The sequence below is a fragment of the Micromys minutus genome (genome assembly GCF_963924665.1).
Source record: "Micromys minutus genome assembly, chromosome: 29".
Lineage (NCBI taxonomy): Eukaryota > Metazoa > Chordata > Mammalia > Rodentia > Muridae > Micromys > Micromys minutus.
In genome coordinates, this window is record NC_137964.1 from 5,756,764 (window position 1) to 5,781,971 (window position 25,208).

At 47.4% G+C, this 25,208-nt stretch overlaps 1 protein-coding gene across 1 annotated transcript in view; it reads right to left on the bottom strand.

Annotated features, from left to right (window-relative positions):
* Positions 1-16,082: 16,082 nt before the first annotated feature.
* LNX2 (ligand of numb-protein X 2) overlaps positions 16,083-25,208 on the bottom strand; it is a 58,967-nt gene continuing 49,841 nt past the window's right edge. Inside the window, exons 7-10 of the mRNA XM_080941228.1 lie at positions 24,613-24,790; positions 21,499-21,730; positions 18,705-18,863; positions 16,083-17,758 (exon numbers count right to left, since the gene is read on the bottom strand). Of these exons, the coding sequence (XP_080797354.1) occupies positions 17,623-17,758; positions 18,705-18,863; positions 21,499-21,730; positions 24,613-24,790 (705 nt within the window). The 3' untranslated portion in view covers positions 16,083-17,622. The remainder of the gene's footprint in view (positions 17,759-18,704; positions 18,864-21,498; positions 21,731-24,612; positions 24,791-25,208) is intronic.

The window sequence follows — 25,208 nt, forward strand, 5'->3', positions numbered from 1 at the left end:
TTTGGATGGTGTTCCTGGGACCTCTGGGGGGGAGGGGTTCTGGTTGGTTGACCAAAGTGTGGATGCTTCAGTCCTTCTTAGAAGGGGAACAAAATACTCACAGGAGGAAACATGGAGGCAAAGGGTGGAGTAGAGACAGAAGGAAAGGCCATTCCGAGACTGCCCCACCTGGGGATCCATCCCGTATGCGGCCATTAGACCCAGACAATATTGCAGATGCCAGGAAGTGCGTGCTGACAGGAGCCTGATATAGCTGTCTCCTGAGAGGCTCTGCCAGAGCCTGACAAATACAGAGGCGGATGCTCACAGCCGACCATTGAACTGAGAACGGGATCCTCAAATGGAGGAGTTAGAGAAAGGATTGAAGGAGCTGAAGGGGTTTGCAACCCCATAAGAAGAGCAACATGTGTTCTTAACCACTGAGACATCCCCCAGCCCACAAATTCTCTTCCTATAGAGTAAGAGGATCTATAGCATGAAGCAGAGGCGTATCATGGGGATGGTTACCCTGCCTGTGTGGCTTCTGGCAGGTTTGAACAGGTTTCTGCTGCCTCCTCTTTTTTTTTTCATGTATAACTGGGATGGAATAGAACAGGCCTCGCAGAGTTGTCATTAGGATGAGGTCATTGCTCATAAATAACTCTGTCCAGAGTCAACGCTCACCAAACACCAGCACCACTGTCACCCAGGCTCCTAGGACAACGACAACTCACGGGAAGTGGGTTCTTTCCTGTCTTCTCGTGTTACTGTTACCAGCACTCACACAGTTCAGGCAGATATTAGGAATCTACACTTTAGCCCATTGGTTACTTTTTGTTGTTCTTGAGACATTAGCATGCACAAATTTTACTGCGTGCATGGGTGTTTTGCCTGCGCGTGTCTGTGCACCATGGGTGTGCGGTGGCCACAGAGGACATCAGATCCCCTGGAGTTGGAGTTGCAGATGGTTGTGAGCCGATGTGTAGGTGCTGAGAATCTGACCCAGGTCCTCAGCAAGAGCAGCTGGTGCTTTCGCTGCTGAGCCGTTTCTCCATCCGCCGGACTATAATTAACTGGGAAGTTGAATTCCTTGGTTCTGTGATCTCACCCCAGCTTTGCTGTTGCTTCTTTTAGACAAATTCTAACTATACTTCCTGTGAAGATTTTGGGTCCAGATGTCTATGTATAATGGTCTTTACCATTTCAAATCTTCCTACTCCCCCAAAGAGAGCCTCAAGCTCAGCTTTGAAATCACTCATTTCTCCCATTCCCAGTGGTTGTGGCAGTGGTGGTGCACACCTTCAATCCCAACATTCGGGAGGCAGAGGCAGGAGGATCTCTGTGAGTTTGAGGCCAGCCTGGTCTACAGATTGAGTTCCAGGACAGCCAGGGCTATACAGATGAACCCTGTCTAAGAAAACCAAAAAATAAAAAATAAAATAAAATAAAATAAAATAAAATAAAAGGATAACTCATTTCTCTTACTAGAACTTGATTATTTTCTGTGAGACCTTGAGGTTGATACACCACATTAATTTCTAAGTACCTTCCTCTGTGTCCTTGCGAACGAAATTTTCTCGTTTGCTAAAAGCGAGGGCATTCAGGTGTGTATGTTATAGCACGGAACGAAAAGGAAGACTTGATTCCTGCATGTTGTGCTCTGATTTTACACATGCTGTGCCATGCATGCCTGCCCACATACACATACCACAAAATAAAATCTTAGAGAGAGAGAGAGAGAGAGAGACAAAGAAAGAAGGTTTATTCTGGCTCACTGTTGTGAAATTATTTCTGGTGCTTAAGGGACAGGCATTTATCTTATGCCTTTTTGAAGATACAACCACAATGGTCTGAAGACTCCCCACTAAACACCCCCAAAGGTCTTACCACCTCCCCCAAACACCACGTTGGGAATTAAGCTGCAGATGGGACATCCAGAACCAGACTGGAGCAATGAGGCACATAGACTCACCCAGGTCAGAGAGGGAAAGGAAGCAGTGTGGTGGCCACAGGAGGAAGGGCAATGAAGGCTCGCTCTTAGGAGAAATATGGTAATGATGACTGCACAGCTAGAGACTGTGGCCAATGCCCCTGAACTGTACCTTCTAAATGGTCAAGGAGGTAATTTAACGTTATCAGAAGTAAACAGAACTGCAATTAAAAACCCACATAAGCTAGAATTGGTGTTCTGGAAACAGCTCCTTAGCTGGCAAACGTTATTAGTACAATCGGAGGAGCTCTCTGACAGAAATTGTTCTGCTCACGGCTACAGAGGTGGTTCAGGGTTTAAGAGCATTGGCTGCTCTTGCAGAGGACCCGGGTTTGAGTCCCAGCACCCACAGCACAGGCTTACAATCACCAGCTGCTGCAGTTCCAGGGGAATCTGACACCCCCTTCTGGACTCTTACATAGTGCACGCATGTTGCCTTTATACATCAAACTGATGCACATAAAGGGTTGGTGGGAGTGTGTCTCACTTACATTCCCTACAAGATGAAGCCCAGTCCAATCAGTCATCAAGAGCCCACTTCCCAGTTGTGTTCAGCGACAAAACACCAGTGGTTTGAATGGGCCACCGGATGTGTGTATGCCCAGGGGAAGCAGATATCACCCGTGAGGACCTCTCCCCTGCAAGTCCTCACTAGAGGCAGCTACCACACACCACTGGTAAGCAGGTTCCAACCACAAGTTCAAAATAGACAAGGAGAGTGACGTGTTGGTGACCCGTCTGCTGCAGAGCCATGAGGCCACACCTGGGTTTATTGTTTTACAGGGTGTGACCACATCCCGTTCCCTGGTGTCTGCTTCTGTGGGAAGACAGGAGGCGCAGAGTCACAGGAACGGTTTGGCCGGTGGCGCTTGCACAGATTGCTCACCCAGAGCCCAAGGCTAAGGAGGAAGAAAAATTTTTTAAAGAGACAGCTAGGGTGGACACAGCCAGCTCCCCGAGGTGACCTGGCAGCCCTAGTATGCCAAACAGCTGGCCCCATCCACCTACTCACAGGGACTCTTGTACACCTTATAGTGGCTTTGGTGTCTGTTCCTTACAGAATTCAAATGGGGTCTAGTCACCTTTGTAACAATTTGCAAGGTGGGATGTTTTAGCCAGGAGACTTCTGCCCACCTGCATGGGATGGATGGATGCCATTTCCTGAAAGCCAAGTTTGACCCCTTTTGTTCTTTGGCCATCCTGCCTCCATCTGGAAGGGGACTGAGTGTTCTGCCCTTTGGGAGATACACCATTCGGTGAGCCACCTTGATTGGAGAATGCCTGGCCTGCTGGGGTTTTGATTTTGGACTCCCCAGCTTGCAGAGCTGTTAGCTGATGCTTTTCCCTCTCTTATAGCATGTGGCACTTTCTTCCAGGACTACGGAGCAAACAGACATAACCTTGTTCTCTCTTGACTCACAGAGACTTGTCAAACGATCCCATTTGTGGACAAGGAAACTGAGGCCCAGAGTGCAGGGCTGGGTCTGGCCCCAACTATTTTTCTCAGCTCTGCCTGGTCCCTGTGGGCAGTCTCCTTCTGCCTCCCCTCTGAGCAGCACAGATCCTCATGGTGTGACCACTTCCAGGACAAGACAGGGGACAGAGACAAGGTGTCTGGGAAAATGGTTAAGAGCAATGGTGGCCACCCACAGTGAGCACACAGCAGTGTGGTATGGACACACACACACACACACACACACACACACACACCTAGGAAAGAGCTAGTCAGTGTCTCTCTCAAGCTGAGAGAAATGGCCTGCCTAACCTCATAAAATACATTATCTAGTCTTTCAGCTTTTCTACCCAACTTTGAGCTGATTTAAAACCAAAATTTACTCAGGACAACCCAAGAACGCAGCTCTGTCCCAGGCCACCAAGTTCTCTCAGATCAGCTGATTGTTGGTCCTTAACCATGTATTGACATCTGTGAATCTAATAATCCCATTGCACACTTTACAAAGCAATTTTTTGAGGCAGGCTTTCACTGTGTATTCATGGCTATCCCAGAACATGCTATGTAGACCAGGCTGGCCTTGAACTCACAGAGATCTGCCTGCTTCTGCCTCCTGAGTGTTGGGATTAAAGGTGTGTGACACCACGACTGTCTTTTGTTTTTTTTTTCATTTTAGTTTATGTGCAAACCACATGCATGCAATGCCCACATAGGTCAGAAGAGGGCATCAGCCTCCTTGGAACTGAAGTGACAGTTGGTTGTGAGCCGCCATGTGGGTACTGAGAACAGAGTCCAGGCCCTTTGCAAGAGCAGCTTGTGTGCTTAACCACTGAGCCATCTTTCCAGCCCCAAATTCATCTTTTTTACTCCCCAAAGGATGGGCTTTCAGGTAATTTCATGTTGAGTTCAGACAAGCCAAGGGGTCATCTGTATTGACATGTCTGCATTATATCAAATGTCATCTGCCCTTTATTATAGCCTGTAATAAAGAGTAATAAGTTCCTTACTCTTTGCTATTGTCTGTGGGATGTACCCCTCCCCCCTCAGCTCCTTTCCTTAATTTCACTTTTTCTTTGTCTTTCTCTTTTTGAGACAGTGTCTTAGTTAGGGTTTCCATTGCTGTGAACAGATACCATGACCAAGACAACTCCTATAAAGGACAACATTTAATTGGGGCTGACTTACAGGTTCTGAGGATCAGTCCATTATCATCATGTGAGAATCATGCCAGCATCCAGACAGGCATGGGCTGGAGGAGCCTAAAGTTCTACATCTTGATCCAAAGGCAGCCAAGAGATGACTGTCTTCCAGGCCACAACTCACTTTGTAGCTCAGGATGGCAGTACCCACAGAAGCCAGACGAGTGTATCAGATCCCCTGGGAACTGGAGTTACAGAGGCTGCTGCCATGTGGATGTTGGGTCTTTGGAAGAGCAGTGAGTCCCCTTAACCTGTACGTCAGCTCTCTAGACCTCCCTCCTTTTCTATTTTTTCAGGAAAAAGAACTTGGTGGTTTTGATGTGGAACACACTATAGATCACTTTTGGTGACACTAGCCTTGTGATAGAAGTAAGTTCCCAGTCTACAGACGCAGCTCTCTTTGTAGATGTCATTTCCTTCACCATTGGTGTTCTTTGTAGTTTTCCACGTCTTTTGCCTCCTTGGCCTCTTTAGTGTTAAACAGCTGTGTTCATCATTAATAGTACGAGCTGACTGAGGTGTGGTTACTCCGTCCTTAACTAGCTCCAAGCCTGCAGAGGAGGAACACACAGTCCACGTGGACATGTGGTGCATGTTTGCATAAATTATTTTCCCATTTGAAACACAGACTTTCACTCAGGTGGCTTTCCAACCCATACTGTGCTGAAGTGTCCTATTTGGTCCATTAACTATTCACAGAGTCAACCGGGGAGACATTGTTGTTAATTTCAACGGAGGGCTAAAATGTAATTCTTTCTCTGTAATTGCAGGCCTGTGGTCTAAAGAGCCCATGAAAGCTTTTAATCTGGGGCTTTCTTAGAAGAGAATGATCAGAATTACATTGAGCATCTTTTGAAGATACATAATTACCAGAACCTTATGACAAAGGCATCCAGAGAGCCCCATACCATGGATGCTCAACTACACATACAAGCATCAGGTAAAGCAGCCGTAGCTACGCCGAGATGGAGAAATGGCCAATGGTGTCTACATGCTTTGATTTTCTGTTTCAGTACAGATATGAGGCTTCTTGTACCAAGCAGGACACAGCCCATGTCTTGGGGTTTGTATTGCTGTGTTAAAGATCACAACCAAAAGCAATGTAGAGAGGAAAGCATTTATTTGGCTTCCTTGTCTCAGACATAGTTGTTGCTGGGGGATGTCAGGGCAGGAACTCAAGCAGGAACCTGAAGGCAGGAACTGATGCAGAGGATGTGGAGGAACGAACACTGCTTACTGATTTGCTCCTCAGGGCTTGCTCAGCCTGCTTTCTTATACATCTTATAAGCTGCCTAGGGCAGTATCACCCACAGTGGGGTGGCCCATCCCACATCAGTCAAGGATCAAGATAATGTCCCATAGACTTGTGTACAGGCCAATTCAATGGGGGATTTTCTCAGCTGAGATTCCTTCTTCCCAGATGACTCTAGCTGTGTCAAGTTGACAAAAACAACAACTCAGACAGCCCACTCCCCTCTACGTGAATGCCTTTGTGGTCCCCAAAGATCTCACCCCTGACTCTTCACCTGGAGCCTAGGACTACGGATTAGAGGCAGAGTTAGGTGGGGGGGTTATTTGCCCTCCAGAGGGTGCTTGAATAGGGCGGCTGTTTGTGAAGATGTCCCCAGGTTAGATCTTGGCCACTGCCAATTACCAGCAAACTCCTGGCTTATGATCTCAGGGGAGAGGGGCGGGAAGGGAGAAACCAACCAGCTGCCCTCCGCCCTTGTTGCTGTCTGCTCATAGGCTCGCAGTATATGGCCAGGGTTGCTCCTTTATTGTCATTATTTCAAGAGCGACAGAGGCTTACATTTCTCCCCCCCCCCCAAAGGAGAAAGGGCAGTGGCAGAAGAGGCCTAGGGAGTGACATAGGACATTGACAGCAGGACACCTCATGCCAGGAAGCCAAGGTCACCAACACTATGATTGGCAGGTAACTGGGAAACCACAGGAAACCCTGGACAGAAGAGAGTTGTCCACTGCCACTCCAAGCTGAAGGGAGAGTCAGAAGCGGGCGCAGGACAGCCAGGGCTACCTAGTAAGACCCCATCTTTAAGAAGAAAAGAACGCAATGACACCCAGTGTATTAGCTGTGACTGACATGCCTGGCCAATACAGAGAAATGGACAGCGTCGCCGCAAAGTTCAAACAGAACTTGATAAAATCAGCAGCCAGCACGCAGAAGTGAGGAGGAGAGTTATGCCTGGTGGGCACTGCACCTCTGCAGGACAAGCAGCCATCTGCCTGTGAAGACCGTCAACCAAGCACCGCACTAGACAAAATCTAGACAAGCTCTTAGCCCGTAGTGAGGGCTGGTGCCAGACTCGCTGTGCAGCTCACAAGGTCTTGAACTCTGGACCATCGAGCTTGGGTTTCCCAAGTGAGGAGAGATGTGTGTATATGTGCACAGACACAGAAAAACAAACCGGTAAGTTAACCTTTCTCTATTCAGAGGGGTGAGCACTCCTACTTCTTGCTGGCGAGGCGTGAGATGCCCTGCTTTGGTGGGCCGCATGGCTGGACTTCCGGCTGTTCCTGGCTGCACCTGCTGCCCTGGTTATGCCTAGGGTTGGTGAGCATTAGACAGAGAAGGTTGTGCTTGGCACCCACCGGGCCTGATGGGACCATAGGGTTCATGGGATATGCCTGTGCTCTGAGACCTGGATCTGGAGGCATTGCAGTGCGGTTCAGGAACTTCTCTATGCCAGGCAGCAGGGAGGACCAAAGGCACTCAAATAGCAAAGCTGGTGCCCGTCCTGATGGAATATAGTCTTCACTCAGTAGAAGGGGCATGGCAATATGAGCACCGCAGTCAGTGTCCCAGGCTTCTCTTACACTCGGAGCTGCTCAGTGAAGGGTGGGGCTAGTGTCAGCCAGCTTGGGTGATAAAGGTCTAGGGGACAGACAGGGCCTGGCCAAGTATCCTGGTGCAGGTTTCCCTAGGGAGAGACTTCTCTGAGGCACTGGAAATCCAGGCTGAAGCAATGTGAAAACCTCGTCAATTCTAGAGAAGCTGTGGCCAAGAGATGATCGTGGAAGGTGGCGTCAAAACAGACGCACTTTCTAGTTGGAGAGGAAAATACAGATGGAGCAGAAGGAAAGGGCCAAGTAAAGGACATGGGGTGGGGACAGAAGGAAGATGGAGCCAGAGAGGAACCTGTGCTGAAGAGCGGGCCCATAGGCAGCCTGGGAGAGCTCTTCTGTGGCCTAGTCATGGCTTGCTTCTTGCATACACTGAGGTGGCATGTGTGTACACCCCGCATAGAATGGAGCCTCTATAGAAAGACATATGTGTGCACGAGTGCGTGTGTGTATTTGGATGGCTCAGCAGTTAAGAGTACTGGCTGCTCTTCTTGAGGACCTGGGTTCAATTCCCAGATCCCACATGGCCGCTCACAGCTGTCTGTAGCTCCAATTGTAGGGGATCTGGCATCTTCAAACATACATTTAGGCAACATACTAATGCAAATAAAAAAAAAATACATCTTTTACAAAAGAAGGAACAGGAAGGAGTTCCAGCTATAGGTCATGTGGAGAGAAGGGCACATTGAGCCTATTAGCGAGAAGCAGACTGAAAGCCTAGCACACCAGACATTTTTTCCAGGGAGGGGCTGCTTCAGCTACAGTGCTCTCTCTCCGGGGCACCATTTCAATCCTCCCTTAGCTGCCTAGGCAAGTCTAATAGTGACAAGATCTAGACATATATGGAGGCTGATTGGCAATGGGAAGGTTGGGGCAGCGGCAGACTCTGGCCAACTGGTTGACGGCAGACTCTCTGGCTGGTGCTCGCACAAAGTCACATAAACAAAGGATGCCCTGAAGTGGGTGCTGCGGTAAACCCTGGGTCGAATGTAGCAACAGGCGCGGTTTCAGAGGCCTGGGCATTGCTGGAGCCCAAGCTCTGAAGCACTGGGCTAACTGCCCACGTGTACGTTGGGAGATTGCAAAAGGGTCACTGCATGCCTGCATGTGAACAGCGCTTGGCACACACACACTCAGCTCTCACTGTTGGACCACTGAAGCCAAAGGAACCTTGCCCACATTGAACTTAGGCACTTGAAGCATGCTGATGTATGCTCAGGGCTTGCCAATGGATTTGACTACAGAGCTAAGAGCAGGAAGCCGGAGTACGCCTCCAATGAAGTTCCTATTCAGATTAAAAAGAAATATTTATTTTATTATATGAATACACTGCCTCTGTCTTCAGACACACCAGAAGAGGGCATCAGATCCCATTACAGAGGGTTGGGAGCCAACATGTGGTTCTTAGAAATTGAACTCAGGACCTCTGGAAGAGGAGTCAGTGCTCTTAACCTCTGAGCCATCTCTCCAGCCCCCCCATTCAGACTTTAAAATGAAGGCTGGAGAGGCGGCTCAGGGCTTAAGTACATCAGAGTCTCTCACAGAGCGCACACATGGGGGTTCACATTCCTTCAGAACTCCTCAGGTACCAGGCATGCAAGAGCAGACAGACATGCTGGGGAAAAATAAGAAATAGAATAAATCTTTTAAACTTAGATAACAAAATGGAAAAACTGAAAGTAACTAACCTGGGTGAAACGAACAGGTGGGGTCAGGAGTGGTGATCGAGTCTTTAATCTCAATACTTGAGAGGCAGGTGAATCTCTGTGAGTTCAGAGGTAACCTGGTCTACATAAGTGAGTCGCAGGCCCAGGCTAGGCAGGACACAGTGAAACACTGAAGAGAAGAAAAGCAGCTGCTTTGACACTATGAATCAGGAGTGCTAATTTTGTTCAAAGATAAAGATGCAATAAATCAGAAAGAACCACGAATAAACTCTATGCTGTATTCAAAACACCCAGGAGGTTGACAACAGCGAAAAACCCCTAAACCCCCAACCCACAAATCAGAACACAGATTAGATTCAGCACAGCTTACCAACTAGGGAAGTTTATCTAAAGTCTACACAACTCCCACAGAGATCAATAAAATGACTTCCGGTGTCTTTGAGTACCACACCCTGGGATTCAACCAACCACAGACAGGCTGTGATGTCCTAAATCATTCAGCACAGCGACTGCCCCCACAGCATCCATACCTAGGTGGTTCTCAGCAGCACATAGAATCCAAGTCTGGTGAGGATGTGTGTAGATCCAATGCACGTGTTCTGCCGCCTCCTATACGGGATTTACGCATGGATGGGTTTCCATATCCAGGAACGGGGTACTTGGAGACAGCCCCCAGAAGACACCAACTGGCAACAATATAGGCTTTGTAGTGCAGATTAGCATCACTAGTCTCAGACCATCTATCTTAAAGGATGTTGAAGGCAGCAAGGCACTCCCCATTTGGAGGGGGATGTAAGAGATGGGGGTAATTGCTGCCTCTATTTAGGGTGTGCAGTGTCGTCAGGAGGTGACTGAAGGCAGTGGGAAGGGTAGAGTGGGGTTCTCCTTGCCATTCCTTTGTGGGCTGGTTTTGTGCAAGTGAGTCACATGACCGAAATTCCCATGCTCCTTATAGACCAGATGGAAACAATCTCTAGACATACTTCTGCCAGGTGACCCAGCTCAGGTGAGGCATCTGTAGAGAGCATCATACTCATGAGCATGAGAGTGCTGGATATCATTTGCCAAAATGATGGCATCTCTGGGTTGGTCACCAGCCAATGGCAATACTTATTTTGAGGCAGGGTCTCTCTCTGCACGAAGCCTTGGATGATCTAAAACTTGCTATCTAGACCAGGGTAGTCTTGAATTCAGAGATCTGCCTCTGCCTGCCTCTGTCTCTCTCCCAAGGGCTGAAAATGGAGTCGTCCATCTGCCAGGACTCCGGCTGTATTTCTAGAATGCAGTAGACACTGCCTGGGGATTATGTGGGGAAATCAGAACTAAGAGCGGTCCCGTGTCTCCCGAGGAAGACTCGGTGTCTATCTCTGACTCCAGGACTCTGTGCATGTGATGCCACCCCATTTTCCCCTCACCCCCAAAGGCTTCTGTTAACACACTGCTATTGTTTGTCACAGGAAAACTGCAAACCTGTCCCGACCTGTTCCTTTCCTCCCATCTTTCCTTCTTTGCTGGAGAGTTTGAAGGCCACTGAAAGAGTTGCCTAAACATTTGCCCTTTGACACTTTGTCTCCTCAAGTGGCCCTGCTGTGGATGGAAACCAGAATCATGCTCCTCAATTCTCACCCCAACTTCCCAATTCCTGGCACTGTTTAAGTTGACATCAGGATACACCGTGTGTGTGCGCGCTGTACAGGGACAGGTAAAGATGGAGTATGATGAATGAATCAGGACAAGGTGCCCCCGGAAGCCTGAGACGGTGTAAGTAGGAGCCTGGTCATGGGAAAGTCCAGGGCAGGATCTGGGGAATGTGAATCACTTGTGTGATTAGGGCTCATGGGAATCCTGACAACCAGAGTCCTGTTAAGAACTCAGACACACACTATTGAGTGAACAGAGCATCAAGACCAGAGGAATTCTGAGTGGCTCAGACCTATAAACCCAATATAGAGGTGCGGAAGTTGGTTCTGAACTTGAGGCTAGCATGGGTTACACACACACACACACACACACACACACACACACACACACCAAAAAAATAAAAAAAATAAAAACAAAAACACACCGGGTGGGCTGTGTGCATCTTTAATACCAGCACTCTAGAGGCAGAGGCAGGCAGAGCTCTGAGTTCAAGACCAGCATTTTCTGGGTCAGCCAGAAACAAAACTATTTTTCTTTTGATCCGCCCTTCCTTCCTAATCAAATAGTTCAACAACTATACCTGTAAATGGATGGATTTAAAGGTCCCAGGACAGTGCCTGATATATATATATAGTAGATGGTAAGAAGTTATTAAGGGGCTGGAGAGACCGCTCACTTATTCTTGTAGAGGATCTAGGCTCAGTTCTCAGTATCCACATCAGGCAATTCACAATTTGTAGCTCTAGGCCCAGGAGATCTAGCCTCTGTGGGCATTTAGGTTCATTTGCACACAGATATTATTTATATATATTTAAATGCATATATTTAAATGTGTTATATAGCTAACATAGTATCAATACATTATATATTAATATATTATATATGATATAATATACTATATATGAATACAATATATATAATATTATTTAATATTTAAATATGATATATTTAAATGATGAAATTTTTAACAAAAGCAAATATTGAGTTTAAAAAAAAAGATGTTTTGTGTCTTGTCTTTGCCTGAATGAGATAGTGGCCTCCCCACAATTTTGTACTCTAGCCAGAAAGAGCGGGACGGAGCAGATTATTACTATAAGGCAATTACTTACAATTAGATACATCCAGCAGTGGGAAAAGCCTGAAATAAAAGTGCCAGGTCACAGCCATGAAACACATTCACTTGGAAGTTAATGAGACACATAAAGTTCTGTGACCTGAGATCTTGACTATAGAAAGGAATGGATGCCACATCCTTCAGTATGACTAAGTTTTCTTAAGTGTGTGCTAACTGCCCACAGGATTAGTGTGGCTGCCGTGAGCATGCCCACCTCCCATGGGTGCCTACTTACCTCAATACGGATGTAGTATAGCTCACAGCCACCATGAAGTCAGTCCAGGATCCTGAGCTCTTAGACCAAAAGTCCTGAAGCCACACAGGACTGCTTATGCAGGGCACAACCCTCTCCGGAGGTCACAAGCCTATCCAACCAGCTACTCTGGTGTCATTTCCCAGGGGCATTAGCTCACAGCAAACACAGTGTCACGGCCTGAGATCATAATAAAAATTTGAAGAGATGAAGACTATTACGGAGGCATAAGCTTATAAGCTCAGGCAATCGGGAGTCTGAGGCAGGAGGATGACAAGTTTAAAGCCTGCCTTGACTATAAAAGTTCAAGACCAGCTTGGACAATTTGAGACCTTGTCTGGAAATGAAGAGTAAACCTCCTCCAAGGCTCAGGGACCATGGCACAAGATGGTTAGCAAGCAGGGAGGGGCTGGTGTCTGGTGTGAACTGATTTGAAACGTGTCTTCCAGATATGATGTGCTGGTTGTATCCACACACTCACTGCGTTGGGGGCTATCTGGACGAAATGGGGCCCACTCATACTCCATCACAAATAGGGGAAGGGGAAGCCCCACACCCCCTTGAGAAGTGACACTTTGGTTGCTGGGGTGGGAGTGGGGAGTGACCTGAGATCTTGACTATACTGCTCAGTGTGTGGCCACTGTACCTGTTCATGTAAATGTTTCACGTGCCATCAACCTCAATTAAATGCAATAGGGAAATTCACCCCTACAAACATGAAAGGGGGGGCCTTTACTGGGAAGTTCAGTGGGAGGTGGGAGAGTGATAAGGAATAATGGGGAGTGGGTAATAAAATCAAAGTACAGTAGGTACACACCCATCCACCCATGTCTCTTTATATAAATTGTTAAGGTAATTTTAAAATTTAATTAATTTATTGTATATGAGTACACTGTAGCTGTCTTCAGACACACCAGAAGAGGGCATCAGATCCCATTACAGATGGTTGTGAGCCACCATGTGGTTGCTGGGAATTGAACTCAGGACCTCTGGAAGAGCAGTCAGTGCTCTTAACCACTGAGCCATCTCTCCAGCCCTAATTTTTAAAGTCTAAAACAATAAAGATTAAGAACGGAGTTAGCATGTAGTTCAGTAGTAGGGCATTTGCCTAACGTGTGGGCCCCAGTTTAGTATCTGCAGTAATGCAGAAACCAAAACAGAACAAACTATTAATAGCCACACCCATTCTCTTGAATTTGCCATTGGACAGTTGTAACTTCCGGTGAACGGAGCCGAAAGATGCTTATAAGCGCTCTTGGTCAGTCTTTGAGTGGCACAAAAGACATGGGTTGTGGTTTGATTCGCTGAGATAAGTGGAAATGTCTTGACCATCGTCTGCAAAAACAGCCTGTGGGAAACCTCAAGGTGCTTTGTGCCGCAGGAGCTTCAGGCTGGCGGGACCATGCTCTGCCAAAGGTGTCAGGTTTCCTGGCACAGACCCCATATGTGATTGACAGTTTCGCTTCTTTCTCAGGCACTTTGTAGCTATTAGGCATTGCACACAGACATAACTTTACTTCTAAAGAGCTTCTCTGTTGCCATAGAAATTAATTGGTGGTGTAGTTAAATGGAACAGATTTATGCTACAAAGTGACAGAAGAGCTTTTAGATAAGAATTCCCAAGGGCTGAACCCTTTCCTGCAAGCCTGGAAAACAGACTCAAGAGACAAGTTCAGTTAGTGAATTCCCAAGTTACCCACACTGCTGAGGTCTGTATTGCCTGATCACCAAACCTGATCAAATAGGGAAGAAAAGCTCAAGTATAAAAAAAAAAAAATCACTCCCTGTGAAGGCCATACAGGGTAGGCCTATCTCTACAGCACGCACAGTAGGTGTTCAAGGACATAAGACATCAACTGTAGGGAAAAGTATTGCGTACCTTAAATATTCCACCACCTTTCATATTTTAATTTTTTTGAGACAGGGTTCCTCTGTGTAGCCCTGGCTGTCCTGGAACTTGTCTTGTAGACCAGGTTGGCTTCAAACTCAGTGAGCCTCTTGCATCTGCCTCCTGAGTGCTGGGATCAAAAAACGTGTGCCACCACACCTGGCCACCTGTAACGTTTTAGTTTGTATATTGTGGGCTGGGGAGGTGGCTCTGCGGTTAAGAGCATTTGTTGCTCTTGCAGAGGAGTGAGTTCAATTCCCAGCACCCACATTGGGCAGTTCCCAGGTGCCTGGGACTCTAACAAGGGGTGAAGGGGGGTAACCAGACACCCTCTTCTGGCCCTTTGGGGCATCAGCACATGTGCATATACACACACACAGAGACACAAAATCCACAAAAACAAAGAAATCATAAAAAACAAAAATATCCTTATTGCTTCAACTCTGAGATTTTTCAAACCACAACCCAGAAAAATGTAAACAGGACATACTGACTGTAATATAGGCACACGGCTTAGAGGAAAGACTGACTCCTGGAGGCCCAGATCCAGGTGTGCGAAACTTTCAAGTTTAACCATCCGTTTATTGGAGGCTTCAGCCACCAGAGGATCTGTATGGCAGCCTGCTGTAAAACTCAAAGGACTAGTAACCAAGTTCCGAAGTTCCAGAAGTAGAACATTGAGGACTGGGGACCTTGGTCCTGTCCTTTCCTGCCAGCATCCTGATGTGACACAAGCAGCTTCATGACACCATGATATATGCTGCCTTAACACGGGCATCAAAGCGACAGACAGCCCAACCTACCACAGTCTGAAATCTGGGACTAAGGGCCCAAATCAACCGTTCCTCTTTTAAGTTGGGTGGCTGGCTTGGTTATCTTGTTTTATAAAAACAAAAGAAAGCTGACAGACACCTGCTGATTCCTTCCTCCAGTTCTCAGGGTAGCTAATGAAATCAAAGGAAACCTTACATCAGTAACCCTCTACCCTCAGAACCTGGGCATCATGAGGCTATGGTTGTAGCCTGGGCTTTTATGAAATGGCCCCCTTCAGGCTGGAATGCACCGTCAACTCCTGGATTGCCACTGGTCACTTTGTAAGGAGGGTACTGGTCCACACTGCAGCCAGGTCACATGGTGTTTCTCCCCTGGGCAGGAGTCCAGTAGGCTGTTTCCCGGAGGCTTCCAGCTGACTGAACATCTGGGAGCATACATGGCTTCACCAGAAATGGGGTAAGTATGGACTGAAGACACAGCAAGGCTCAGTGTGACAGAACCGAATGTCAGACAGACGGCGCACATCCTCAGTGTGAGGATGCCTGGAAGCCAGTCGCCCTCCCCAGAGCAATCGGCCTAACTAAGAGAGGAAACAGAAGCCACAGGTCAGGATTGACTGACGTGGTGAATGCAGTGCCAAGGAAACATGAGGCGGGCTCCTGGTGTAATTACAATTCAATTATTTAAAATGGTTCTAGTAAGTCACATTAGAAAAAGTAAGAGAGAAACCGGTAATAATGCATTTTATGTGACCCAGTATAACCCAGCACATCCAAGCACACCGTGTGACCAAGCTTCAGGGATTCAACAGCCACACGCTAGACAGCAGAGGCCCAGGGGTCCTGTGGATGGGGAATATGTAAGACAGCCTAGGCATAGTCGATGGTGTATTCTGTCGACATGGGCACGTGTGGGTGGGGCTCAGGCACCAGTGACTGGCAGTGGCTCTCAGATGAATGCCCGAACTGCTTCGAGGAGCATGGCCTTTACCTCCATCCAGAATGGCCATCACACCATTATATAACCATAGCCGGAAAAATCCTCGGAGAATGTAAGCTGAAGGCACGGAACAAATCAAAATATCCAACTGCAAGCGCCTGAGTGCAAATATTTCAACAGTACCAGATCAGGGAGAAGGGCCGTCACAGAGACCCTGGGACAGCCAGCTTCTCTCCGAGATCTTCATGAGAAAAATAATATTGAAAGAAACCTTTTTCCCCAAAAAGATTCACCAGATGACCAGGTTGAACATATTTTTATGTATAACAAAGTGGCAGTTATGGTATCTGTTGGATGGCCACTCCCCAAAGAAATGACAAGTTTTACAAAGTCTTAAAAAAAAGTACCAAGGTTGGTTACAAAATTGTATCTGGGGCACAGGAGACACTGTTTCATGTCAATTGCACTTCAGGATCAAGTCGCTTCCCAGGCCATTGTCCCATTGCAGCGCTACATCTGGGGGGACGTCCCTCCCTTGGTAGGCTGGCTGCATGGTGACTGTGAGGAGCTTGGGGCTGAACAAGCCGGTAGCAACCATTGTTGCCAACTCCTACCTATCACAGAGGATCTGTCTGCTTTCTAAACAAATTTAACAGGAACAACCAGTGACCTGGGTACCAAGCTTGGCAATCCTGGCTGAGGAAGTGACTCGCCCGGCACCCGGCGCCATGCAGCACGTGATTATCAATGCCATTCGTCCCCGAGCTCACGTGTTAGCTCTGATTTTCAACGAGGTTTCTGAAGGAAACTTTTCAAGTATAAATATTAACCAAGTAAAGATTTTTTCCCCTCTTATTTACTTTCTCATTATGCCATCTAAGGGACAAACATAGTTTTTAAAACATTAAAGGAAAAGAAAAAAAAAAAGAGAAAGTTTAGTGACTAACAGCTAAAGATGTTAACATCTAAAATCTACTATTTCAGATTAAAAACAAAAACAAACAGAGCTTTTTGGTCTCTTGGGGGAAACTAAGGGTTTCTAAAATACCCAGGAACAAAAATCAAAGGCTCCCTTTCAACTTAGCTGTGATGTGTGTGTGTGTTTATGAAGTAATGTTTTTTAATCACCTACTTCAATTGCATAATTCACGAAACATCTCCAGACAAGATTGCTGATAAATATAAACTTTAGAAATGACTTTTAGAAAAAAAATCTCTGAACTTTCCCTAAGTAACAAAACTTTCCATTCGAACAGAATCGTGCTCCTGGGCTGGTCCAGGCAACACAGCTTTGCCAGTTCCGGAAGTTACCTCCCAGGCTGCTCTGTCCCTTAAATAGCATCATTTTTGACTCTCTACTATTTTATCCGCAGTACATTATTTAAAAAGAAGTCTCCTTAGTGCTGTCAGATTTATGTCTTCATTTGAATGGTGAAGTAGAATTGCAGTAGAAACAAACCGAAAAGTCACTTTATAAACGGTATAAAAAATCTTGAAATGTTGGCACCAATGGGAAATGAGGAAAATCTAAGATGCGCCCCTCCGCAGCACCGTTTCCAGGCAGGAAGTGCTGCGGGTGCCTCAGTGAACCGCTGCTGATGGAGGAGTTGCGGATGGAACTTGTCTCTGACTGCAGGCGCAGACGCCACTTTCATCCAGCCAGGTGACAGTCTTGGCAGCCACTGAGAGCATCTGAAATGAGCCCCCGGGGCCTGCGGGAGCAGATTTCCGAGCAAAGAGGAAACAGGGTGATGTCAGTACTTTGGCCCTGTGGCAGCTGCAGCCCAGAAGAAACGCCGCACCGGAGGGGCTTCCTTCAAGAGCCTGCAGGACAAACGGACACTGGAAACAGACATCAAGACTCTATACGAGGCTGCCAGGCCAGCAGATGACCGTCAGAGTGACCTTGTTCCTCTGTTCTTTCAACATGGGAACCAGAGCAGAGTGACTCATGCCCACAGTCGACAGGCCATTTACGGCTACAATCATGTCTCCACACCTGAACACAACACAAACAGGAGCAGAATTAGTGTCATTATTCAGCAAGATCACAATTCACTCTGGTCACTGGGCGGGAGAATTATCAACTGAGAAATGTCTGGGCTCTCTCCTTCACCAAAGTAACCCTGAGTCAACTTTCCCATAACTGGTGGGGACTTACAGACATGAAGAAGAACTTCACTGTGAGTCCCTCTCTCTAACTAGTACCAAGTCAAGGCTGGGGAGATCGCCCACGGTATGAGCATGTCCTCTTTCAAGGGACTGGGGCTTGGTTCCCAGCAGTCACAACCGTCTATAATCCCAGTTCCAGGGGATCTGATGCCTCCATGGGCACAGACACTCATGTGTACACACACACACACACACACACACACACACACACACACACACACACAGCTCTCAGTGTTATGCCTGCCAGCTCTACATTAGGTGGGGCATATTCACCCATTTGTTGAAACCTCACTACATGTGGGGCACCCCTATGGTTGCCCATTCATGGATCTTACATGAACGCAAAGTCAGACAGACATCGAACCTCAGCAAAAGCCAACTGGGTTCATCTGGGGTCAGGACCAGGCCTGCGTGAGCTGCATGGGAAATGCTCAAGAGGCCACTGACATTCTGCAGCACACTCAGATGACTCGGTTCAGATGTGGGCAGGACACACGCAACATCGCTCTAAGGAGCAGCAACGGTAAGAGAAATAGCTTCAGGCTCACTCAGGGATGAGCCGCTTTTCCTGGATTGGGCTCTGCTCCATCTGCACAGCTGCCAGTACAGAAGAACTTAGCTTTGGAGTGTAAGCAGACACACACAGTGAGCACATGAATGTGTCGAAATCACGCTATTTACACACGCACAGAGAACATGCACGAGAGGTGAGCCCTCGGTTAGATGGTCCTAGCACGGTCCGCACGACCCGCGTCACTGAGAACGAGACTTACTTTAGTCTGCCGTCATAGTAAGCGGGGGTTCCTAAGACGATGGTCTTAATGAAGAAAGGCTGGTTGGTGTGGTTCTCTTCATATCCGCCCACGATACTGAAGCCCCAGCTTCCCAAGTAGCTTCTTCGTAAGACTATATCATGGCAGCTATGAAGGGCACTGTAAGGACAGCAGAGAGACCGGACATGGAGCATTCCCGTTCTGTTCATCGTTGTCACACACTGAAAACAGGTTAGCTTAACTCCCTCTGACTACTCAATCAGTGTGTGTGTGTGTGTGTGTGTGTGTGTGTGTGTGTGCAGTAGGGATCAGACCCCAGGGTTCCACGTGTGCTAGGCAGGCTGTACTGGGCCTGTCTGTACTGTGAGTCTGACAACCCACTCTCCAGCACGGATGTATCCTTACTGCCTCCGGCTTTCCTTAGGCTTCTTTGCCAAGTGAAGAAGACATGGACATGAGGGAGATTAAGTCAGCCCAGCTGCCAAACAGACTTCAGAAATCTGCAGAGATCGTGTGCTGGTATTGCTCACTGTCGACGGCACCTACCAAGGGCAGGACAGAGGCGGTACTGCTGGTCATGGCAGGAGGTGGCAGGCAGTGGGGATAGGGGCTGTGCAGCAAGTTGCTCATGCTAGAACCACGAGGTCCTAGGTAACAACCTCCAGTGCCCGAAAATAAGAAAAGGAGGAAAAGGGAGAGGAGAGGGGAAAGAAATTTGGACGGTGGCCCTTTCTGGAAGCATGCTATAGGGTGGTTAGTGCTTTAATTTACAGGAGGGGGCTGATATTGCCCCTCCCCCCTGCACTCCCAAGGGCTCACAACTTTATGGGAGACTAACAGAAGCTTAACCATGGAGAACACCAACAAACACATTCTTCTCCATGAACAGAGATGCTACAGGTAAAACACGTTTACTTATGGTTTGGAGGATGCTAACCAGGGTGGTAGGGAACAAAACGCGCTTATATGTCCAGAGGTCTATGAATCTGGGAGTAAGCAGCAAGCAAGAGCTTAAAAATAAAATGAAATCCTTTTAATAAATAATAATAATGACTTTATTATGAAGTGAAATCTGATATACTGATTTTTATCATTAGCCTGACTGGGTCTGGAGTTACCTGGGAGACACACCTCAGGGAAGCTCCAACCTGAACGGACGCCACCATCCTAGGGTCCCACACTGAATGAAAAGGGACAGAAAGCCCAGCGCTACCCTCTCTGTCAGGATGGCCACAGCCTCGGACTGTGAAACAAACCTTCCTCGTCCTTCTCATGCTGCTTTAGTCAGATGTGACTAAGACAAATATCAATGGCACCAAGTCCCCATCATTCAGGCAGACAACTTCTGTCCTCTTTTTGTTGTTTGTTTCGTTTTTGAGACAGAATCCCACTGTGCAGCCCTGGCTGTCCTGTAACTCACTATGTGGATCAGGCTGGCCTCAGATTAACACAGATCCACCTGCCTCTGCCTCCAGCTTCCATCCTCTTCTACCAACTGCTCCGGAATGAATCTGACTATCCAGGTATCAGCTGAACAAGCCCTGAGCTCCCGTTTAGACGGTAGCTCTGCGGCAGTTGGATAGTAATCATTTATGCCTGCTTTTCAAAAGGATTCACTTTTAGTCCGTGTGAATGGTTGTTTCCTACATGTATGTACGAGTGCATCACATATGCACAGTGCCAGGGGAGACCGGAAGAGGGTTTTGAATCCTCTGAAACTGCAGACAGTTGTTAGTGGCCACTGGATGCTGGGAGCCACACCAGGAGCCCTTGGAAGAACAGCACGAGCTCTGAACCACAGAGCCACCTCTCCAGCCCCCAAATTCCAGGTCTGATGCAGGTGAGCATGCACAACATCATGAGGTCACTTTGCTGTCATCAATCCCACGCCACAAAGTCCTGCCATGTCTGGGACATTACAATTCCCATGATGTTTTTTGCTGTTCTTCAAGCAACAGTTCTTCAGAAAGCGTACAGTATGTCTGAATGCTCCTTGCTGTAAGTTACCCCACATGAGGCAGATGACTCAGAAACTGGTGCATTTTTCTGGTTTATTTTTATTTAAGAACCAGCAGCTTCATACTTGGCTAATAGCCAAACATGCTTCACAACGCTTTTTATAGATAATGAGAATCTAAATTACTTTAGACCTAAATAAACACAGCAACACACACTCGTCCCGTCTCAGCACCAGCACCGACCATCTGGAGAAAGGCAAGCAAGCGCCCTGGGGTGCCAAGGGCGGTCCCAGTGTTTCCCTGGTTCCCATCAGTTACCTGGACAGTATCTTGCTGGTCACGTCTCCTCTGTTCAATACAGACCGAGTTCTAACTGCCTTTTCTCAAAATGACTGTGAGTTCATGGCTAGCCTGGGCTAAGGAGTGAGGCCCTGCCTCAGGAAACCCACAATTCTGCCTTTTCAAGGAAAGTTGGCTCAGTGGGTAAGTGCACCCTGTACAAGCATGAGGGTCTGACTCTGGATCCCCGGAGCCCACACAATCTGTAATCTCAGCCTGTACATAAGTGTACCCTGTCCCCCTCAAACAAAACAAAACAACAACCAAACATACAACACCCCCCCCCCCCCCCGCCATGGGAATTGTCTTCTTTTTACAAGAAGATATAAATCTTTTTAGTTTAGTTGTTATTAAATCTAACTAACTTTTTTCTTCTATAACTTGGTGCACTTTTACCTGACTAACGCCCTTGTACACACTGGGTCAGTTAACTGTAAGTGATAAAGGTTAAAGCACTAACTATCACTCTGGGAGACAGCTGACCGAGCTCTTGGTACCTTGGCAGCCCGAGCCACATGACCCAGGATGGGGACCAGCTGGTGTCATACTCGTTCTCACTGAAAGCGTTTGGCTGCTCCTCTGTGGCCTGGGCTGCTTCCTCGGCAATCTGGACTTCCAGGGCTTTGAGGTTGACGGCCGGAGATGCAGCGCTGGCTTTCAGCATGGCCACAGCCTCGCTGTGACTCAGATTGGTCAGGTCAATGCCGTTGATGTTCAGTAACACGTCACCTGTGTCGTTGGGAAGGCCAAAGAGTGAGTGACCAGAGTACCACGTGATCGGTGGGGCAGTTTCAAGAGCTTGGATGGGATGGAAGTGGGTTTTTACTTGTGTGTGCCCTTCTGTATTACCAAGGACGATGCATGGAAACCGTTCTAGTCGGACTGCAGAGGAACAAACCGGCTTGAAGCACCTTGTGAGGTCCCTGAGTCTGAATCATTACCTCTGTAGCTGTGTCCAGATGAGTGTGGCCTGAGCTTCAGAGAGCTCTACAGTTACTTCTCAACACCAAACTATTTGATCCTCAGCTCTTATAAATCACTTTTTAACAGATTCTGTTTAATATACACAATTTTATACACGGAAACAGCCCTATGCCCGTGAGAACATGAGAGAAATCACCCTCAGGCACTTAGTGAAATGAACGATGATTTGAACAGCTTCCCTTGGTTGAAGGGGAACAATAAATATGTTTCTTGGTCTCCCAAGTTAAATAAAATAAGTTAAAATAAAGCAATAAAAAGGGAATACAGGGATTATTAAAGGATACAAGTGTAGTGGGTTGGTCTGAGGTTGGTATGTCCTCAAACATTAAATACCAGTTCCCCAGACATGGTTGCCCTGACAAGCAGATTCTCAGGTACACCAAGTGATGCTAAGTGAACCTTCCTCCCCAGTTTAACTGTGATTGAACAGTGGAGGGAGAAAGGTGGGTCTTGAGGATGAGTGTAGGGTCTCAGGAGAGACCAGAGGAGGAAAAGAAAGAACAGGTGGAAGAGGCTGCAACGAGAGGAGATAAACCATGAGTATGTGGCCAGAAAAAACAGCAAGTAATGAGGGGCATTATGACTGGGAAATAAGAATTGCTCCAAACACGCCTATTCTAGGCTTAGGGCTTAGGTGTAAACAACTAGCCGGTGTCTTCTGTGCAGGCTAGCTACAATGTTTGCTCCCCTTACATAAAGGGGTAAGAGAGGCTAGTGAAGTTCGGGCAGGAGGACTCCTGTTCCAAGGCCTACAGAAAGCCTCCCTTATTCATCATCTAGCTTTCAGATTCCATTTTGTTTTGGTTTTTCAAGACTGAGTTTCTCTGTGTAGCCTCAGATGTCCTGGAGCTCACTCTGTAGACCAGGTTAGCCCCGGACTCAAGGATCTGCCTGCCTGTGCCTCTGAGTGTTGAGACCAAAGGCTGTGCACCACCATCGCCTGGCTAATCTCATCGAAGACTTGGGAGAAGCTACTCCAGATGGGTGCCTAGCCCACTTGTCCTCAGAGAGGCTTTCCCAGCGGCTGATAGGAACAGGTGGAGAGATAGCCCAAACTGGAGATGTTCATCAGGTCTCTCTCCCTTGGAGCTCAGGGAACCCCAAGGAAGATGGAGGGGAAGAACTGCAGGAGCCATCAGGGTGGAGGATACCAGGAGAACAAGGCCTATGGAATCAAGTAAGCATGGCCCATATGGGTCAGAAATGGCAATCACAAAGACCGCATGGCTCTGTGCTATTGGTTGTGTAGCTTGGTGTGGTTGTGGGTCTCCTGACAGTGGGAGTTGAGGTACTTCTGACTTTTTACCTGCTCCTTGGGCCCTTTTTCTCTGACTGGGTTGCCTCGCCCAGTCCTGATATGGGGGTTTGTGCCTAGTTTTATTCTATCTTCTTATTCTGTGTGTGGTGGATATCCCTTGGGAGGCCTGCTCTTTTCTGAGGGGAAACAGAGGCACGGATCTTGGTGGAGTAGGGAGAGGAAGGGAAGGCTTTGGTTGGAGTGTGCTGTATGAGAGAAGAGTAAATAAATAAGACCTCTTCCGTCCTGTTTAGTTACACATACACTAGTAAGTGGGGGAGGGGGAGATAATTAATTTTTTATAGGCTCAGCACAAAAAGTCATCATTTTTATGATGCTCAGACAGCTGGATCTTAATGGACAGAGAGAACATAAAACCTGGAGCTTGTTAAGTTGTGAATCTGTGTTTTTTTCTCTTCCTTGCACTTCTTACGTTAATATGCATCAGGTATTTGGCCTGTTTTTGCTGTTCTGTAGAATGTTTTGCTCAGAGCCCACTGCAGCTTAGGGCACTGATGCCCCTGTCAGGCTTCCTGTTTGCGGTGTCACAGAGTGGAGCAGGCGCCTGGAGCAGGGTGGGCACGCCTGGAGGCAAAGTGTGCATCTTGAGGGCAGACCACAAGGTGAGAACACGTTGACCACATTAGCGTGACTCGTGAGTCACGAAGATGACTGGCTGTCACAAAAAATGACCCTTTTGTATAATCCTTGAGGAAAGGTGGGGTTTGGATCATTATTTTGTGTAACTTAATTTTTGAGAGCACTAGAAAAATAAAAAATGACTGTGTATTAAAAACAAACAAACAAACAAAAACCTTGGAAGGTGCTCGCTCTCCGACATTCGTGCACAACAACAAATCCAAAACAAACCAAAACCCAAGAAGGAGCTAAACTGTCACCAAATTCTATAACTGGCCAAGTAACTTAAGAAAAGATAGTTGCCTTGTTGAAATACACGCCCAGCTCCGTGTGCTTTAGTCCTGCTGGCCGCAGAGCCCCACCACTGTGCCCTAGAACATTCTGGAGAAGTCTGAGGGCATCTGAGCTTTGTCCTCTGCTCCTTCCTCTCTTGAGCATGAGGTTAGAGGACAGCTTTTAGAATCCCTTGTCTTCTCTGTCAGGTTCTGGGGACAGAACTCAGGTTGGGCTTAAGACGCTTTTCCCCGTAACCTTACAGAAAACACTATGTTATTTATTTATTTTTTTAATACAAGCACACTTTAAAAGATTTTTAAAAGTCATGTTTAACATGAAACACAGTAATTGCTCCTTAAAAATGCAACTGTACTTATGAGACGGGACCTGCAGAACTTCCGGGACCCCGCCTTACCTCTCTTGATCCTGCCGTCTCGAGCAAGGCAGCCGTGGGGTGGCACACTGGTCACAAAGATGGGCAGTTCGCCACTCTTGCTCCCTCTGCCCCCAGCAACTGTCATCCCAAGGGACTCATGTGGTTCCTTCTTTACAGTGACATGCTTCTCCTGGCATGTGACACACCGAGTGAGGTCCTATGGTACAAGGGAAGGTCTTGGGTAATTAGCAACACAAAGCCAAGGAAGACAGGCAAACAAGGTGACAGTTCTGGGTCCTTCCTTATAAAGGGACTTTGCACCTTACTCCTGGATGAGGACTGAAGCTCTTTGCTTTTGAGACAAGGTCTCACTACGTAGTCCTGATTTACCTGGAACTCACTCTGTCTGGCCTTGAACTCACGGAGCTCCACCTACCTGACTCCTGGGTGCTGGGATTGAAGATGTGTGCCACCACTGCCCAGCCCATAGATGGGGATCTTAATACCATAAAAACACACGCTATCCACGTGCCTGTCAAAGCTTACAATTCCTAACCTCTGTGTTCTGTTATTGTAGGCAACATGCCTAACTACTAACCATGGACTTTATCATGTTTTCATGATGATTTTTTAAA